This window comes from Muscardinus avellanarius (genome assembly GCF_963383645.1).
Source record: "Muscardinus avellanarius genome assembly, chromosome: 15".
Lineage (NCBI taxonomy): Eukaryota > Metazoa > Chordata > Mammalia > Rodentia > Gliridae > Muscardinus > Muscardinus avellanarius.
Window position 1 is genome coordinate 174,043 of NC_137801.1, and position 20,369 is coordinate 194,411.

The 20,369-nt window shown below is 47.5% G+C and overlaps 1 protein-coding gene across 1 annotated transcript; it reads right to left on the bottom strand.

Annotated features, from left to right (window-relative positions):
• Positions 1–1,444: 1,444 nt before the first annotated feature.
• ALKAL2 (ALK and LTK ligand 2) lies at positions 1,445–6,071 on the bottom strand (the record flags this gene model as incomplete). The annotated part of the gene is made up of 4 exons (XM_080711909.1): positions 1,445–1,509; positions 4,217–4,297; positions 4,374–4,427; positions 5,828–6,071. The coding sequence occupies 4 exons, from the start codon at positions 6,069–6,071 to the stop codon at positions 1,445–1,447; spliced, it is 444 nt and encodes a 147-aa protein (XP_080568035.1).
• Positions 6,072–20,369: the final 14,298 nt, after the last annotated feature.

Here is a 20,369-nt window from a genome sequence, read left to right on the forward strand (position 1 = left end):
CCACATGGCCCTGACGGGGATTTGGCTTTGGCTGGACTGTCTCCATGTGCCTGCAGAAGCTGTCAGCTTGGGGGGACCAATGGCAAGGCCTTTGGTCTCCCCACTTCTCAGTAAATGGAAACTTCCCAAGGGTGTGCCTGGTTAGCCTCTGAACAGTGGCAGCTGGCTCTGAAGGCCCTGGGAGACTTGTAGGATGTACATCTGTTCATTGGTTCAAAGAGAAGTCTTTACTGCCTGCCACAAAGGCAGCCAGTGAGAACCTGGAGGGCATTACAAGACGGGAACATGCACTAAAACACACTCACTCCATGGAGAGTGCTCTCCGCGTCCCAAGTGGGGCTTGCTCATGGTGGGCTGAGAATGGCAGGGACAGTGCCCGGGTGGCGCTGGGCACTGGCCCTGCATGCCTGCCTTGTGGCTTGGCTCCATGATGCCTGTGCATCCCAGGTATCTAAAAGAGTCCCACATATCCATTTCTTATGAGGCAAACTAGAGCAACCCCTAGAAAATAGAATGTTGTCCTATCAGTGTCTTCTAGACAGCGGGCATGTTCTCTGGGACCCCATTCAGGGCAGGAAATGGGTCTTAATTGGTATGGTGCTATGCCCACCACTGGCGGTACTGGCACTCAAGACACAGGAGTACAGAACTGGTGTCCAAGCTGTCCACAATGAGTCCTACAGCTTCTGCATCAGGAAGATGAAACCATCCCTCAGTCCACTGCTGCTGCATGGCTGACCGCCAGTCTACCTGTTACACAGCATCTTCTAGAGGCTAATGAAAACTGTAAACTCGATAATGCACTTATACTTCTGCCACTTGAGGTTATGAAGAACACTGACTGAAAACATTTAAAGAAGATGGCTATTCTATTTAACAGTTGGCACGATAGTAATCCAATAACACTCCAAACCTTTACGTGGACATTTACAGAAGTATCCAACTGTGGATAGTTTGACTTAACAATTAGACAATTCTACCATGCTGTAAATATTATGGGTATGTCATACTTCAATTTTAAATTTTGATCATTTCCTGGGCTGATATACACCGTAAGATTCTCTTATGTTGGCAGCAGCAGCTGGCCAAGCTTCCAGCCAGCCATGTTCTTGGGCTGAGTGTATTGGGCTCAGTTTGACTGCTCATGGCGTGGAATGCCTCCATCGTCAAGGAGTACTTGTCCTCAGTTGTGTTAGTGAAGGAGCATAGTGCACCCCAGTCAGGCACTCCCTCCTGAGGCGGAGATTAGAGATGCTGCGAGTTCCTGAGTGAGGGCTCCCTGGCCACTGCATCAGCCAGCAGGGGGCGCCTTTCACTCAGCCTATGTGAGACTAAGAATGTCAGTTTGCTCAGAGGAAGCTACTTCAGCCAAAGGGAGTTTCTAATCTTCCAGAGGGCACTCTGGCCCCTGCTAAGTGACCTATGTGTCTGTGGGGACCTTACCTCATCCGTCCATGCACATGGGACTGACGGCCAGCCGGGTGAGAAGCCTGGCACATCTTTTATAGTCTGCAACAAAAATATACCACAGACCATCAGTAACCTGAGCAACACTAACATAAATGTTAGCTTTCTAAAAAGTGTATCAACTGCTAATGGAATGTATTTCTTTACATATTCTGAATTTCCTGAAACCAATATAGAGTCGGTTATCAGCAATCATGGGTTCTGTTGTTGACTTTATAATTCTTGGTGCTTTGGGGCCATCAGCATCACAAGCTGAAGTGTGTGTGCCGTCAGGGCTCATAGAATACTTCCAGTTCTGCTTCTGAGGAGACAGTCCTGAGGCCCTGTGTGACTTGACTTGGGTCACAAGCAAGCTGAGTCCTCACCTGAGCTAATAAAGATTCAAAGACACCTGCATTAATATCCCAAGGAAAGCGAGTCACAAGACGTAGAGCAGAGAGACCCAGCTGACAGCAGGAAGGAAGCAGGAAGCTTGTTTCCTTCCTTCCTTCCTTGCACTATTAAATATCAAATTAGGCTAATTCTGAATTTTGGAGTACAACTGATGTTCCTGGGCACGTCGCATAACTTCCTATTCCTCCATTCAGCCAGGTGCCATCTCAAAAAATGTGGGGAAGTTCAGTAACTGTGCCCATAAGGCACTTTCCTCAGGACAAAGACCTGTACAAAGCTATAGTAGTTTATAAATTACTAAATCTTATTTCTCAGGAGCAGCAAACTCCTATTTAAAAGGAAGACTTGTCTAAGAACTGGAATGGATGGGTAAACTGGCAATACTGAATCTACACAGTATGTTGGATGAAAAGCTAACTCTACTTTTAAGAACATATCTTAAATATTTAGACTCACATCTTTTGGGTTCAAAGGGAGAAATGATCTCCACTGACATCTAATCACCTGAGCTTCTGCTTCTTCTGTCGCTCCTTCCACAGCTTTTGAATCTCTTTTCCTAAAGAGGCTGTATAACGCAGGTGCATTGATTCTGACCTCTAGGACTGGACTAGCAGGCACACTGGAATTATTTTGCTTTGCACCTTGTCTAGAGATCCCAGTTGGTGTCCACCCAATCAATCCAGATGTCTGAGCAATGCAGCCAGACCCTAGCATGCAGATAGGTACCCAGGAGCCTTGTTAAAAAAGGCTCTGTTCCTCAGGACTGGGAGGGATTTTGTTCTGCAATCTGCCAGACTCTCATTGAACCACACTGAGTAAGGCTCTAAGCTCCAGTCAGTCTGGCAAGCCAGGATTCGAGGTATTTTCTTTATACAGCCTGAAGCAGCCTAGAAGTGGTCAGATACTGCTTTCCAGCTCTTGATGGGCTGGGAAGAGGTGGAAGGAGCCATGCACTTCAGGGCTCAGATCTGTCAGCCTTTCACCTCAGGGCCCAGGTGAGTGTGGCCAGGAACTTTGGTATCCTGAAACCACAAGCCAAGCCCCACTTGCATATGCAGGGCATAGCATGGCACCCTAGAAAAGGCTTTGCAGAGGGAGGTAGGAGACCCAAGCCTTACTGATACCTATGTCTGCAAGGGAAAAGGCTAGTGTAGTTACCTGAAGGGCACTTTCAGATTTAGAATCTATGATCCTATTATTGGAAGGCATAAGATATATACACATTTAATCAATTAAAAGGTTCTGTGGCCCCAGGAAGCAGGATAGTAAGTCTCAAGCAGAAGCAAGAGAAGGTAGTATGTGGGTATAACTGCACCCAGTTCACATGGCATGAGAGAAGGCTGGGACTGGAGTTCAGTACTCCAGAAATGGACGTAACTGAACAAACTGTGCTGCGTGGTACAGCAGCCTCACCTGGTGCACATTCCTCTGCTCCGGACCGGGCAAACAAGGGCACCTCACTAGGCTGAGAGCTGTGGGCCACATGTGCATGGGCAGAGCAGGGTGCTCTGTGAAGGATGGGCACTGCCACTCAGAGCACTGTGCCTAAGCAATGGAAGAAACTACTTATTGTGAACCGGCTTGCTCTGGCAGGCAGGACCCACACTCTGGGCTGCTGTCTGGGGCTCCTGCCCTCTGCTGGGCTCTGAAAGCCTCCTCCAGATTCCTGGTGTGTCTGCATGGCTTTTCTGCCAGACTTGAATGAAGGGGAAGTGGCTCCAAGTGAGAAGTGGCTTTGTGATGAGCACAATGAGCCACTTTGGGGAAGGTAAATCTTTTTGTATAAGCAAATAGCTGGAGCACATTGAGGAGAACCAAAAGGTCTTGCTAGAGAGAGAGCTGCAACTGAGGCCAGGGAGGACAAGCTAACCTGCATGTGTGACCTGGGGATAAAGCCAGCTGCAGCAGGGCTCTAGAGCAAAGCAGGCTCAGTGACGACAGGGATGGAGCTGTTGGCGCTGTCAAAGGAGGCTGGTCAGAGGGGACAGGTGATGGAGCTTTCAGCCCAAGACCCTGGTCAACGGGTGTCCAGCCCAGAGTGCTGCAGGGCAGCAGCCACTTCAGAGACTCATTCTTCACCTGTTTGATTGTCCCAGCTGAGCAGAGCAAACATGGCTCCGAGCCAGAACTCATAAACAAAATGAGAATTTGAACCAGAGTTCAGCCCATCTCCAAAGCAGGCCAATTCAGGTGCACTGCCATTGATTCCAGAGAAGGATGTGAGGACTTCTCAGTGTGGCTGATGTAGTCGAGGTGTCCTCTCCAATCTCTGGGCACACCTGCCCCAACTCAGCTAGGAAGGGACATCCCTCAGCATCACAGAAGGGGTGCGGAGGGCAGGCGGGCACTCACTTACATGCGGGGATCGTGCAGTCTCGAGTGTTGTGGTAAAGTCTGTGGAAGTGTTTGCTGCACTTGGGACTGAAATAAAGAGGACCTGAAACACAGGAGAAGAAGGTCAGCAAGACATGGGGCTCAGGGGAGCAGGGAGCAGGAGTGAGGAGGGTGCTCACCTGTGAGGTGCTTCAGAAACTTGTCCTTCATCCTCAGGTCTCGAGGGACAATTTCTGTGTGAGAGAGAATGGAGCATATTCTAAATGGGACCTTAAGTGAATGTTGAGAAAATTCTGGGAACTGCACAAGACAGACAGTCCTTGCTCCTTTCAGACAATTCGATAAGATTTACATCAGGGACATATGTTATCTAAAGAGTATAAAGTACTCATAAAATGCCAATATTCTCTATCTATTTCCTATCATCAGTGTAGAGACAGAGACCATAAAACTACAGGGTGAGGAAAGTTATGTTTTTAATGGTTAGCTGTTGGCAAATAAGTTACTGTTAGAATTTCATTTTGAAGGGCTTGGGAATCGATTTCCACAGCATTTCAAAGTTCTAGAAAGAAAACCCAACTCTTCAGTCAATTTAGAACATGTTTCCTAGGCAAATACTTAGAAAAAGGGCTCGATGCCTTTAAAACCACCTGTTAGTAAGGTTGGTGTGCATGAGTGGAGACACCGAATCCGTTTATAAGAGCAGATCCCCAGCAGAGACTCCACGCAAACTTCCCTCGCACCCTGCTCTTGGTTGGCACCTGTTCCCAGCACCATCTCCGGACGTTCTTTGATTTCGGCCTGTGTTTTGCTTTTCCCCAGCCTGTGTGATCAGTTTCCATCCCCCTAACATGGGTGGTAGCTTCATAGGACTGACGGGATATCACATTTGCTTCTGCACTGGAAGAGGGACAGTTTGCATCTGTGCCCTCCACTGGCAAGGTGAGCCCCTCCCTGAAGTCCGTCTACACTTACTCCTCACCAGAGTCACTACATAAAATGACTTTATCATTTTTGACCTAATTGTGTCATGAAAGCATTAAAGGCTTGCATGCTTTCCTGGGAAATTCCCCATGGGGCAGCCTCAGAGGGGAGAGCGCTGGGCCGTCTCTTCCTAGCTGCAAAGGCTGTGCTTAAAATACTCCCCTCTCCACAAGGACGAGTCAGTCCCTGGCAGAAGTGACTGGCCTCGGCAACAGCCCCCTGGCTTGGAAGTGAACTAGGAATGGTACTCTGCCAGCCCTCGAACAGGCTTCCTGCTCCTGCTGGACTGTCCTTTAAATTTTTCCTTGGTTTCTTAAAACAATCAAAATTGATTTCTCTTAAAATGTTTTAAAGACAATTCTATTTTCAAGCAAATACAAATTTAGTTTGTCATCAGACATGGAAAGCAGGAAGCACTGTGGCCCCTCACCCACTGCCCCGTGGGGTTGGGCTGCAAGGCAGGGCCTCAGCCCCTCCGATCCTTAGTCCCCTGACCCTGACCCTGACCCTCAGCCCCTCTTATCCTCTGTCCCCTGACCCTGACCCTCAGCCCCTCGGGTCCTCCGTCCCCTGACCCTGACCCTCGGCCCCTCGGATCCTCCGTCCCTGGCCGTCTCTCGGTTTCGGGACCCGCCGCCCAGGCACTCACCCACTCTCTGCTCCTCGGGGTCGGCCCCGTAGTCCGCGGCCTCCCTGCGACCCAGGGCAAAGTCGGGCTCTCCGAGCAGCTGCAGCCGCTTGGCCTCCCCCGAGTGCGGCTTGCTCAGCTCCTGCACCAGCCCCAGCAGCAGCCGCAGCAGCGGGTCGGCCGGCCCCCGGGGCTGCCCCCCGCCCGGGCCCGCGGCGCCCAGCACGAGCAGCAGCCCGAGCAGCAGGGGCCGCCCCGCGCGCATGGCGGCGAGGCCCGACGTCCCGCAGAACTTTCTGCCGCACCTGCCGCTCCGGGCCGCTACTCCATGGCCGGCGCGCGGCTCGGCTCGGGCGCCCGCGCCTCTTATCCCCGCGGCCGCCGACGTCAGGGCCCCGGGCCGGGCGCTCCCGCCGCGGGATTCGTCAGACCCCGGCCCGCCGCCCCGCCCCGGTCCACACCGCCCGCCCCCGGTCCACACCGCTCGCTCCCCCCCCCCCCGGCCCCCGGTCCACACCACCCGCCCCGCCTCGATCCACACCGCTCGCTCCCCCCTGGCCCCCGGTCCACACCACCCGCCCCGCCCCGATCCCACCGCCACCCCGCCCCGCCCCGATCAACACCGGCTGCCCGCCCCGCCTCGGTCCACACAGCCCGCCCCGCCCCGGTCCACACCGCCCGCCCCGCCCCGCCCCGGTCCACACCGCCCGCCCCGCCCCGGTCCACACCGCCCCGACCCGCCTAGGTTCACACCACCCGCCCCGCCCGCAGTCCACACCGCCCGCGCCCAGTCCCCAGGTCCGCACCGCCGGCCTCCGTGCCTGGCCGAGCCGGCTGCCTCCCTTGACCCGCCGCTCCCACAGCACGAGGAGGGGCGCTTTTACCAGCAACTGGGGGTGCTTATGTCTAAATGCAGATCGCTGGCTATTAAAAGAGGAGCTGACTGACTGCCTCCACGAATAAAAAGTCAAAGAGCGCCTGTCCGTTTTGGAGGGAGCCGGCGAGGCCCCGCGGTCTACACGGCCGGCCCTGGGTCCCCACGGCGGGTCGGCGCCCCGCGGGGGCATGCGGGTCGCGAGGGACCGCAGCCCGGGGTGGTCGCTAAGAAAGTTTGGTTCTCTGGATGTAGCCAGGCACGCTTGTGGGGGTTCGACAGTTTACTGCCTGGAGCGTTTTTTTTCTTGTAAAATGTATTATCAGTTGCGTATTTTCCCATTTTATGGGTGATTTCTGGGCAAGAGCTGGATGTCCTCCAAGTCAGCGATCTGATTGGGGAAAGGTGTGCTAATACAGTGCCAGAAAGGGAGATGGGCGAGGGCTAAAAGCCTCCGCCATTAACCGGCCGCTGCACGTGCTGGAGCTACTGCGGCTGCAGGTGCGCTCGAGGGCAGACCGCGCCTGGCAGGAGGCTGCGGAGCGCCCCAGGCCTCCGGCGAGCCCTCGCTGGTCTCCAGCACCGTCTCCCTTCCTTCCTAGTCCATTTTCTCAGGAAGAGAAAGCGTTCGCAGAGTGGGAGTGGGCAGAGGTGGGAGGTGGTAACTTGGGCTCCTTGGGTAAGTCAAGGTCTGTCTCCGATCCGATCCCTAACAGCAAACGGCTTTATTTCACAGTGAGGGTTTTGTTTTTGCATGCAAAATAAAACGTGAAAGTTTCTGCTGAAACACCCAGGAAAAAAGTAAAATTGCATGTTAAACAGATCTTAGGCAGATAAAAGGAAATATGCTTCCTTTCCCTCTTTCCTCTTCCCACGTGTAGAGAATTTAAGTTCCTCTAGCAAGTGCGCCGCCTGCTGCCCAGCGCCTTCCTCGCCGGCCGGCCGTGGCGTCCTCCTCCCAGTGTGGCCACCGCAGGGTGCGCCCGGGTCCACAGCCTGGAGGGAGGTACCCAGGTCGCTGTGGTTGCTCTTGCTGTTGTTTTAGCGTCATCTCACTTAGACTTACCTAGACTCTTTAAATAGTATTTCACAGAATCAAAAGCTACCCTTTTAAAAATGCCCATAGGATCTACTCTTCATAAATTCCACCAGCCAAGAAAGCCTTGCTAGAGCTCAGTATCACCTTTTTCTTTTGCAGTGTTTTTTTCCTTTCTTTTTTTGTGGTACTGGGGGTTGGATTCAGAGGCATTCTACCTCTGAGCTACACCCCAGCCTCTTTTGTTTTTGTTTCTGAAACAGTCTTGCCAGGTCGCTGAGAGTCGGTGTGTCTTACTGTTCCCCAGCCTGTAGCCCTCTGTCTCAGTCTCCCAAATACCGAGATTACAGGCATGTGACGCCACACTCAACTTCTTCTGTACTTTTTAATGGGACAAATGGATTCCTTAGCCCGGTGTGGTGGCACACATCTGTAATCCCAGTACTTAGGAGGCTGAGACAGAGGATCACAGGTTCAAAGCCAGCTTCAGCAACTTACTGAGGCTCGTAATGATTCCTTCCTGCCACTCCCTGCATGAGGCTACTTCAGCCCCACTGTTTGGACACCCACACCACCAACAGGTGCCGGAGCCTGGCTGGTGTTTGGAATTCTGAGAACTGAGAACCAAGGGCCAGGTAGTTCATGAATCTGTGCTAACATGATTCCAGTTGCCCTCACACTACATAAACAGATTTATAGACTTTGAACATCTTAGAACATACCAATTTATTAACCTTTACTGAACTTTTCAATTGACAGTACTGTTGGGGATAAACTTCACACAGTTCTCCAGTGTCCAGAAACACTTGTATTGTGCTCATCATCAGTATAGTCTGGCTGGCTGAACGCCCTGGCGTGGGGAGCAGGCCAGGCTCACAGGGACACAGGAAGCTGCGTTTACACAGCCACTAGCTTTGCCGCCTCTTTTGTGTGAAATGAGGTGGCTAAGCCGGGCATGGTGGCACACCCTTGTGGTCCTAGCATTTGGGAGGCTGAGACTGGAGGATCCTGGTTAGCAGGCAGCCTCGGGTATCAGTGAGGCCCCCTGCAACTCAGTAAGACCCGGTGTCAAAATAAAGAATAAGATATAGGGCAGGGGGTACAGCTCGGAGGTCGAATGCCCCGGGGTTCCATCCTCACCCCCCCACACACACACACACACGAGGTGGTTGGACATTGTCCCCAGTCAAAAACTATGTGATCCTATCATTGTTACCCAAAATGCTTGAAAACAAAACGCAATGTTTCCTACAAGACACTGAAGTGATTGACTTGGAGTCATCTCTAGGAGTCTTCTCTACCAGGAGAGGCTATGTATTTATATTAAATAATGTAAATCCCTCTGTGAAGAAGTAAACAACTATCCACTGTTAAGAGCTAAAAAGCCAAAAATAAGAGATAAAATTAGCAACAAACTATATCTTAAAATTAATGGAAAAATAACTTATTTGCTACCCTGGACCATAGAACAAAACTACCTTGACCATGGGAAGAAACAGCAGTGAGGAAAAAGTTGATTTAATCTGCTTTCACTGTAAACCAGCCATGCTGTGAAGTTTACAACCCTTCTCACGAAACATTTGAAGTATGAGATGAAAAAGTTTTCTTCAACTCATAGATGGTATAAATAAAACTCTAGCATTACAATGGTAACCCTTTTGTCTTTCCCTAAAAGGTACTTGTTTAATTTTAGATGAATATTAACTGCCTTCAAAAACTTCTAAAATAAGTATATGTTAACACGTTTTCAAATGAACTGTTACATTTGTTCCACCATTATGTTACTCGTTTAACAACCTAACAACTCTTATTAAACAGAAAAACATCACCTTTCATAAAAGATAACATTATATACTTTAACCAAATATTGTTTAACGTTTTATCTCTACCAGTTCTATAGGTCATACTGCCAATATTCAATCAGTGTGCTAGGAATATATTAGAAATGATTAGAAATATGTCAAGTTTTTAGGAAGACAGCCATCTCACAGAACCAGTCTAATGGTATGATTGCTGTAGCCCTCAGGAACAACAATGCATGCATGGTATCTAGGGATGCAGGCTTATGCAGTTCTTTCTCCTGTTCCCAGAGATGTATAGGCTGTCCCCTCTCTTGCATCTGCAGACTTCCTGGCAGCCCCGGCTAGAAGGGACATGAGCTAATAACACTTTGTTTAAAGGGCTGGGATACTGGATAGCATGAATGATTTATTTTCACTCAATTTTCTTGTCCCATAGCCAAGATGAAGATTTTTCATATGGGAAAGGCTTTAAGGAAGTACGGATTTTTCTCCTGTTTAAGCTGTAAAATCCAACTGGAGAAGACGTTGGTGGTTTTGCCCTTTAAAAGACTCAACCTGGCATCTTTTTATTTTATTTTATTTTTAAAATTTTATTTTGCAGTACTGGGGGCATTCTACCTCTGAGCTACACCCCTAGCCCTATTTTTTGTTCTTTACTTTGAAACAGGGTTGAGTTGCAAAGGGCCTCACTAAGTAGCTGAGGCTGGCCATGAACTGCGATCCTCCTATCTCAGCCTCCCAAATGCTGGGATTACAAGCATGTGCCACCATGCCCAGCCTATTTTGACTATCAGTGAGAATAAATTTGATTAAACATATCACACCATTCTCAATAGGTTAAAAAAAGACCTTTCTATTTGATATAAAGGGCATGTTCAACAGCCAAACTGGACATAAGAGTATGGGACAAAATAGAATCATATGTGCTCAAGAACAACATTAAAATATTTGTATTTTGCCGGGCGTGGTGGTGCACGCTTATAATGCCTGCGCTTGGGAGGCAGAGACAGGAGGATCGTGCAGTTTCGAAGCCAGCCGCACTGGCTTAAGAGACCCTGTTTCCAAATTTAAAATCTATATCTATCTATATCTATCTATCTATCTATCTATCTATCTATCTATCTATCTAATCTATAGGTCTGGAAGTGTAGTCTGGAAGTAGAAGGGTTTCCAGGAATCCCAGTACCACCAAAAAATTTTTTTCTGTATTCTGTAGTTTCTGCTGGAGATAAATGTCCTGCTGAACAGTGCCCCAATGGGAGGACCCAGGACATGCAGAATTTGTGAAGCACCACAGAGGAGCTGTTCGCCAAATCCAGCAGTTTTGCTTCTGTTTTTGTTTATGGGTAAGCTAACCATTCTGATAAACAATCTGAATGTGGTTGTGGTATCATGTGCAAAGCCTGTTTCTCTCACTCAGTGTAACTGCAGTAGAATTGTCTCATACAGCCCTGCTAATACTAGACACTGGTAACTCAGACTCCAAGACAATAGAAATTAAATAGAGTCACAGGAGCACAGATATACAGGCAAAGCCTTTACTGGGCTTCCACAAGAAGGTGCCAGACTGGCTTTCTGGAACCAGAGAGGAGCTCATTGTCCTGGCTGCTTGCAGGGGGTTAGGAACCTTGCCCTGAGGATTGAGTGGGAGCACGGAGCACCAGTGATGCTCTGGTGCTGCTGGGACAGCGGGGCACACAGTACTTGACCAGCTGAGTGAGGTCGGGCCCTGCAGCTTGGTCGAGGCTCTGAGCCAAGCATTTGTGCCTAGGCCGAGTGATCTCAAGACAGGGCAGGTAGGCCACTGTCAGCACACAGCGAGCTGGGGCTCCCCTCCCAGCAGGGATGGGTCAGTCATTGTTCCTGAGTGCTGGGATCAAGAGTAAAGTTCCATAGGAAGCAACAAGCGGGGCTAGCTTCCAAGTGAAGGCAAACACTTGACTCAGAGGGACCAGCTAAGATGACTGGTTGACCTTCCTCTGTCCCTGTGTCCTCAGACCAAATCCTTAAATGCCTGGCTTTTATTTTTCTCATGTGCAAAATGCAGTTGCACCTATCCCTGTGTAGTACATAGAGTCTTTTCAGAGGATTTAATAGTAGATATAAATTTTTGGGGGGGTGGTACTGGGGGTGGAACCCAGGGGCTTTCTACCTCTGGGCTATACTCCCAGACCTATTTTTATATTTTATTTGGAAACAGGGTCTCACTCAGTTGCTGAGAGCCTCACTAAGTAGCTGAGGCTGGCTGTGAACCTGTGTGACCCCCCTGTCTCAGCCTCCCAAGCACTGGGATTACAAGCGTGCGCCACCACGCCCGGCGATACGAATGTTTTTTATAAACTCAGGAGCAGGCAGTATTTTTTCATGCTGTTCATGATTAACTTGACTTTGAACTAATGCACCCCTGTCTCCCTTTCTGGACCCTTCTTTGGGGGGCTGTTCTTATACTGTAGCATTTGTCTGTTGTTGTTTGTCTTGGAACCTGTCACGATGACGTGGAGATGAGAGCTTTGTCCACAGTGCTAGTTATATTTGCTTGTGCCCCACCTTGCATCCATGGTGCTGGACTGCACGGCTGTTCTCTCTAGTTCCATAGGCGTGTGGGGCCCATACTTACAGGGATCAGGTCTGCCAGGCTCCCAGCCTTGCTGCTGTGTGGTCAAACATCAATGAAGTGCATCGAGTGTGTTCCAGATTATTTCCCCTCTTTATATGTGCAAAGTGAAATTCCCCTGTGGTTTTTGTTAAAATTTTGAGATGTCAATCTTCTAATGTATTTCAGACATTGATGGGCTTGACTCTGAATTGTAAATTACTTCTACCAGCACAGGATTTACAATTCTGTCACTGGCTGTGCTAAGGCAACCCTCAGTGGATTCATAGTATTCAGAAAAGATTCATTTTCTGCCTACCCTGTTTTCCGGACTATGGATAAATGACCACAGTCAGACAGTAACTAATATGCGCAAATTATGGATCCTTTTACAGGTCCTCAGAAGACCTCAGGAGGCCTGAAGGTCGCTGTTTCCCACTCTGCCCTTGAGGCTGGAAACAGGATTGATAATTAGCTCTCTCTAACTCTCCTTGATTAACAAGAAAGTTACAGAGCTGAATATTGGAATCCCGAGTCTCTCTAATGCAGTGTGTTGGTTTTGTAATCACTACTACTACATATTTTTTTTCTTTGGTGGCACTGAGGGTGGAACCCAGGGGCTTTTCTACCTCCGGGCTATGCTCCCAGACCTATTTTATACTTTATTTGGAAACAGAGTCTTACTAAGTTGCTGAGAGCCTCACTAAGAAGCTGAGGCTGGCTTCAAGCCTGTGCGATCCTCCTGTCTCAGCCTCCCAAGTGCTGGGATTATAAGCGTGAGCCACCACGCCTGGCTCCTACTTCATATTTTTAAAACACACATTAGAAAAATGTCATACTAGGTTGGGCATGGTGACCAGTACTTGGGAGAATGAGACAGGAGGATCACGGTTCTCACCCAGCCTCAGCTACTACAATTTAGTGAAACACTGTTTCAAAATAAAGAATAAAAAATAGGGTTGGGGGTGTAGCTTAGAGGTAGAATGTCCCTGGGCTCAATCTCCAGTACCCTCCCCCCCCAAAAAAGCCATACTAGTAACCATACTAGGCATGATAATGGTCAGTTCTAATACTGTTATATTGAAAATTTGAATAATATCTTGCAAAAGTGGGGTTTTGGCATATGGATATGTGGCAATGATGAATATTGCTTCCCTATGTGGAAATGTTTGGTTCTGAGGAGGAATCCCATCTTTAAGAGGGACAATTTATTATAAAGCTTGCATCTTTACATTGCTATTACTTTATTAATAGCAAATGTACTTTATCTTGCATATTTAATGACTGACCCGATTTAATTTATGCTACAAAATAACAGTGGTATGTACAGTGGAAAGTAAAGTCCATTTGTATTATACAGAATCTTGGATGCTGGCTTCTTCGATAGGACCTTTGCTAAATCCATCAATAACTGATGCTAACAAGGAGGAGAACAACCAAGGGGAGGTCTAGAGGAAGCAACACCTGCCATCAATGTTGTACCTTAGAGGCACTGCTAGTCAAAGAGCTGGCAAGAAGTTTTGAAGGGACTGTGTTTGCTAAAATTAATTGATAGGTGCTATTTAAAATGGCAAACAGATCTTCTTATTGTCTATAATCACTTTCGTACTCAAATCTTGACGAATATTTCTAATGACCAATTTTATGCACACACCACAATATGGAGAAATTTCATTTCTATTGTCAGTAGATTGAAATAATACAGTAACAGAAAACAGTGAAGGCAAATTTACGTCAACTCCAAAGAGGTAGCTTTCATTTTGCCCAACCATTTCTGATATGTATAAGAAGTGAAAGCTCTTTACAGCTTTGACTTTTATTTGAACTCTTATGATTAGCAGATCTGTGAAAGAATAGTCCCATATGTAGGGGGTTGGCAATTATAGTTTCCTCCATCTTTTAAAACACATTCAGTGTTGAGAAATTGCTCTATGACACGTCAATGTCTACTCTACAAAATGCAAGAACAACTGGATACAGGAGGAAAAGTGGAATCAGCCACCCAGATGCTTTGGAGAGCCTGGCATCTGGAGGAGTTCCCTCTGCTTTCTGGTACAACTTCTTACAAGGGTGTCTTTTGATCTGGCCCTGAGGGTATGCTTGGTGTTTACTGACTTAGTCCCCCTAGAATATTGGTAAAATTTAAGTTGAAATGACTCTTAAATGTTTGTTATTTGAAGAACCTGTGGGTTGTTTTTAAACCAAATAAGCCCTTCATAAGGGAAGTCTCTATTATTTTTATAAACATAAGTTTTTTGTAATTAAGTAGAAATGAATTTTGAAGGCAATTTATGGATGTTTTAGAATTACTTTGATTATTTCTGTACATTTCGGCATATTCATTTTGCATGACCAATTTTATGCACATACCACAATATGGAGAAATTTCATTTCTATTGTCAGCAGATTGAAATAATACAGTAACAGAAAACAGTGAAGGCAAATTTATATCTTATAATAGTCATTATAATATTGGTATTTAATATTTAACCTTGCATAAAAAAGAGTTGTATAGCTGGGCGTGGTGGCGCACGCTTGTAATCCCCTCGCTTGGGAGGCTGAGACAGGAGGATCGCGCAGGTTCGAAGCCAGCCTCAGCTACTTAGTGAGGCTCTCGGCAACTTAGTGAGACCTTGTTTCCAAATAAAAATATAAAATGGGTCTGGGAGTATAGCCTGGAGGTAGAAAGCCTCTGGGTTCCACCTCCAGTACCACCAAAAAAAAAAAAAAAAAGAGTTGTAGAAGCTACTTCCCCACGCCTCATCAGTGTCTGGCAGACTCCAGCTGAGCTTGAGCAGAGTGTAGAGAAGACATGTAAAAGTGCACTGCTTTCTTCTGTTTATTCAAAAAAGCTACGTTATCATCATCATCACCGTCAGCACTTTCTATGGACCTTCTGCAGGTGGAGGAGAAACCACTGTCAATTTATGTAGTTATGATACATTGTTCCTTCCAAAGCATGCTGATATATTATCAGATCACACAAATAAGCTTGAAACAGACCTAAACCCATTTAAGCCCTGGCTTCTGTCACGGCCCTCATGTCCCCAGCGGCCATCATGGGACGCTGCTGCTGTCAGGTCAGACATTGGTTGGGAGCTCAGACTCACCCACTCCAGCGGATTTATGTTCACATGAAAGGTTAGAAGCCCCAACTTATATTCCTTTACATAAGTTAGACTCTTCAAACGTCTGCAGATGTCTGGGCAGCAGAGATTCAGCTCCTTATACTGCCTGCCACCTCTCTTCCCTCCCCCTCCAATGCCAAGGCAAGTACTTCTGTTTCTACATCTCCGTTGTCCTATTGAAAACTTCACGCACACACACCTTAGCCTCACCTTTGTTTTAGGCAGTGTCCCTGCCCTTTCACTCTGTAGGCAAGTCTCTTCCCTCCCCACACTTCTGCATCTGGACTTCTGCGTTTTTACTCTCAAGGTTGTTAATACATATGTCCTGTTCAAACCACAAATAATTATAGCTCAGACTATAATAGATCTAAAAGTAAAAAAAGAAGGATTTAACAATGACTTTTGTAACAAAACTCCTAAGTGGCTCACAATTACACATGAGCTACATGTGTGTGTCTCAGACTCACATCATGAGGCGGTCACGTGGTACAGGCTGCTGAAGCTGCCTCTCGGGGAGCCATCTACATCTTGGAGGTAGCAGGATATTTTGTGCTTGAAAGTTATTGTATAAAAATCTTTTTTTTTCTGATGGTAGGGATTGATTCCAGAGCAACTCTACATCGAAACTATACCTCAGCCCTTTTTATTTTTTATGTTGCAGCAGAGTCTCAATAAGTGTTTAGGCTGGCCTCCAACCTGGGACCAGGCTCACACCACCACACCTAGTTTAAATTTTTTCATTTATTTCTTTGTCGTGGTGTTAATGGATGTAATTATGGAGTTCTGCACTGTGTGGCAAAGCCTCCACCGAAACAAGAGCCCCAGCAATCTGGGATAAGAGTCTAACCTCACCTGTCTTCATTTGTAATGCTTTTTGGTTTTTTTGTTGTTTTGTTTTTGGAGGTACTGAGGATGGGTCCCTTCTACCTCTGAGCTACACTCCCAGACCTATTATATATATTTAATTTTGGAAACAGGGTCTCTTAAGCTAGCAAGGCTGGCTTCGAACCTGTGCTATCCTCCTGTCTCCACCTCCTAAGCATGGGGATTACAAGTGTGCGCACCACACCTGGCTTGCTTTTCATTTTTAATTGGACCTTTCCTACTATTAAACTTAGAAAAAATGAGTTTCACCACCTAAAAACAGTTGGAAGTTACTTATCTGTTCTCAGCTCTCCCAGGAGCAGTCAGTAGCCAAGACTCAGATGTGGAAGGGCTCTCCTGCTCTTCCCGCTGGCTTCTGACTTCTTATGTAAATGTGATGGTCTTGCAGGCCTATCTCATAGAGAGGGCGTGGTTTGGTGGCCATATGGCTAAGCACGCTTTTGAGTGGCTGGGGTAAAGGTGGAGGAAGGAGCCTACTGTCTCTGGGCTTCAGGAAGAACAACAGATGAAGCCTGAACCCTTCTACTCTGCAGATGGCTGCATGAGAATGTGGGCTCCTGGACTGGGGGCCCGAGATGTCAGGGGCCTGCCGGAGTTAGCCCATCCAAGGACCCAACCCTGGAGTCACTTTCTGACATCATACAGGATGAGTGAATTTGTAAATTCTGGTCAACAAAAGTAATATTCTGTTAAATGTATTTGATATTCTCTATGTATTATGGAAATGCTTGTTCTCACATGGCTCAGTGTTTCTAAGAGGGGTAAGAGGCACACGGGGTTCTCAAGACACAGGACTCAGTAAGAGCATCAGCCAGGTACCTGGGTTTACCCAGGGCTCTTAGACTGCTGGTGTTGCTATGGTAACCACTACTTTTATGCTTGTGTTACATGAAATGTAATTTGCATTAAATTTTGGTCTTTCTGCTGACCATGAGACTGTGATCTGGGGTAGGGGGTCTTACAGTTAGGTCTTTTGCTGCATGTTGCAATTTTTCCCCTCCTAAATTCTTTTCTTATTTTAAACCATATGTAGTTACTTATTGTGCTGTGTCAATGGCCGAGCTTATCTAAGATATACCTAAGAGAACACAATATGATGCTGTATTGCTCTTTGTATTTTGTTGGATAACACCAGTAACATAAAGACTATTCTTCTAAGGGAGAGAAATCACCATTTGGCTACATTGAAGGAGCCAGGTCCCACCCACTGGACCCTTGCAGGAATGCCTGGTGCTGGGTGCTAGACCCCTCTCTGCAGGGAGGAACTTACGCCATCTCCACCTCTTTCTTCTTCACCCCGCCTCAGTCCCCAAGAAGTAACTCCTGCATCTTTTATATGCTTTTTAAGAGAACAAATCTCATCTGTTTTGCCAGAGGGTTTCTACTGAACACTTCTTGCTTATCCAGAGATCAGTATTTTTCCTTGGCAGCCTGGCACTGAGTCTGATTGAAAATCCATGCTGGATGAGACTGACCATTTAACTCAAGAGCGCATGTCTGTGATGTGCGAGAGTTCCCTTCTCCACAGACTAACCCATCTCTTTAAATGATTCCAGAAGAATTTCAAAATTATAAAATAGAAAGTGCATAAATGATGCTCCCTGATAACTGATTCAGTACAGTTCTGCAGGTCTGAGGAAATGAGCCGAGTCCCTTGGACACAGCGTGCTCAGTTCTCAGTGCCCAGCTGCCGCCTGCTTTACCTCCCACTGTTACTTCAGATACCCTTGGTCACAAAAGGAATCTTGTTCCTAGCAGAAATATGACCCATTCCATAAAGATAATAAGAAAATGGACGTTTTCCCCAAAGTGAATTAGAAACAACCAACTCTAATCTAAAAAATTGATCAGCTATGTGCACAATAGTATCAAGATCAGTGCAAGCGCAACAGATCTTGGAACTGTGACTTAACATCTAACTTAAACAATAGTTGAAAAGCCGGGTGTGGTGGCACACGCTTGTAATCCCAGCATTAGAGAGGCTGAGACTAGAGGATTGTGATTCACAGACAGCCTCAGCTACTTAGCAAGTCCCTTTGCAACTCAGTGAGACCCTGTTTCAAAAATAAAAAGACTAAAGAATAGGGCTGGGGTGTAGCTCAGAGGTAGAATGTCGTTGGGTTCCATCCCAAGCACCGCAAACAAACAAACAAAAAATCAGTAGTCGGATGGCCATGTGTCAGGACTACGTAAGTTATGACTCCCATCTGCCAAGGGGACTCACTGTCCTGAGTCCACAAGATTCTCAGGTCTATCTGCCTGAGTTGGTTTAGCCTCTCTGCTTAGATGAGTTTATTTTAAGACATGTTAGATAACATGCATTAATGCCTGAGGCTGGACAGAAGGACAGCCAGTGTGGGCTGCTGGCTGCCTGGCTCCCCTCATGTCCTGAGAGGTCACTGTGATGACCATGTGCAGACACAGATCTGGCTGTGGAGCCTCCACAAAGCCCCACAGGCATTGGGGAGCAGGCAGCAGAGCCAGAATTGGATTGTGCCAATCCTAGAATCCAGCATCTGAAAACATGAATGAAAAAGACTGGAGATGAATTTTCAGGGAAGAGGTTGCAGGACTGTGTCTGTGCTGTCCCCGCAACTGTAGCTTACTGGGCATGATGAGCTCATGTGTATGCACAGTGACTTTATGGGATGACCTTGGTTGTGCTGCGCGGTGTGATGGCCGGGACTCCTGTGTGGACTTCCTCACTGCCTGCTGCAAGGAGCACACAACACAGACTCTGTGCTCGTAAACATCTGGAATTCAATTCAGATGGAAGAGAGAAATTGCAGGGAGGGCAGAATACATTGAGGCTGTGTTCGGCTCTGGGGCTTGTCGTCCAGTGGGCCTCTTACCTTCTGTTAATCCTGGGAGAGTCATTATCGAGGAGCATTTGCTGCAGCTCAGAAGCACACAGCAACCCTGAACATTAAGTGAATGCAAAGGAAACAGATCACGAAGGCCAGCAAGACGGATGCTCTCTGCGCCTCTGGACAGGAGTCTGACAATTGCCCCTCACTTCCTCTCATCTAGGTGGCCAGTCCTGGGCTGTACTTCTCTAGTTTGTAGTGGAAAGGTAGACCCTGTGTCCTCCAAATCTCCTGCAGCAACTGCAGCTGCTGGAGGGTCAGAGGCAGCCTCCTGTGCTGGGGAGGGCTGTCTCTATTGACAACCTGGGCAGGGTGAGCTTCTGTTCCCTGAGTTGGAGACACATGGTAGCTTTAGTGGCCTGGGCACTGCAGGCAGGCCCTCCCTGCCATACCCAGCTCAGCGTCTTCCCCACCGCGCTGTGCACTAGAGGAATCTCTCTGTGCCTTGGCTGGTGTAGGGCAGCTTGCTCTGATTGGTACCTGTGTCACGCCTGAGATGTTGGTTTTTCTTTTGTTCTAAAGTGCATTTGCTAGACATTTAACTGATTTTTCCCCTTGAGTTTTTTTGAAAAGGATTTGTTTTAAGTGGAAGAGGAGAAAGAAGGAAAAATGACTCATTGTTTTTTGCACATCAAATTGAAGACATCGATGCCTTCTGTAGCGGGCTTTATGAGAAGTGTCTACAAAGAGATGCCAACGGCAGTGTGCCTGTGCATGGCGGGGTGCTGGGCAAGCAGCTGCCACACAGCATCTGGCAGCAGAGGCCTTGTCACCAGCAGTCTCTGAGCGTGGCCTGGGCTGCGGGTCCACAGCCAAGCGCTCTAGCTCATCGCTGCAGTGTGGGAGGCGCTATGCGCTCCTCTATGGGCCTGGCCTCAGGTAGGCTGGGTGCTGCAGGATGGGGCCTCACTGAATGACATTTGATGAAGTTGGCCTTCAGAAAGGCTGGCCAGCTTTTCTTTCTAGACTGTAAGCATCAAAGAGCAAGCGTAGATCTATATTGTTTTTGGCATACTACTCTACTTAGCTGAATGATTAAAACACAGCAGACACTCAACAAATGCTCCTGAGCAAGTGAAGCAAACCTTCTACCCTGGTTCACCAAGAGTGAACACTTTAGATAAGCCTCTGGGGAGAGGTTTCAGTTCAAAGGCCCTAGATTCTTTTCAAATCAAATATGCTTACTTAGGAGATCTTGAAGGCTCTACTTAATAGAGCTCAAATAAAATTTTTGACTCATTTGTAAAGAGATATTTATAGAGTCAAAATGGGGACTGTAGAAAAGTCAGTCCATTTCTCTTACTACCCACCTTGGTCTGAGAGCATCGTCAGAGACACATATGAATGGGGGGAAGAAATCATGTTTTTGACTAAACCA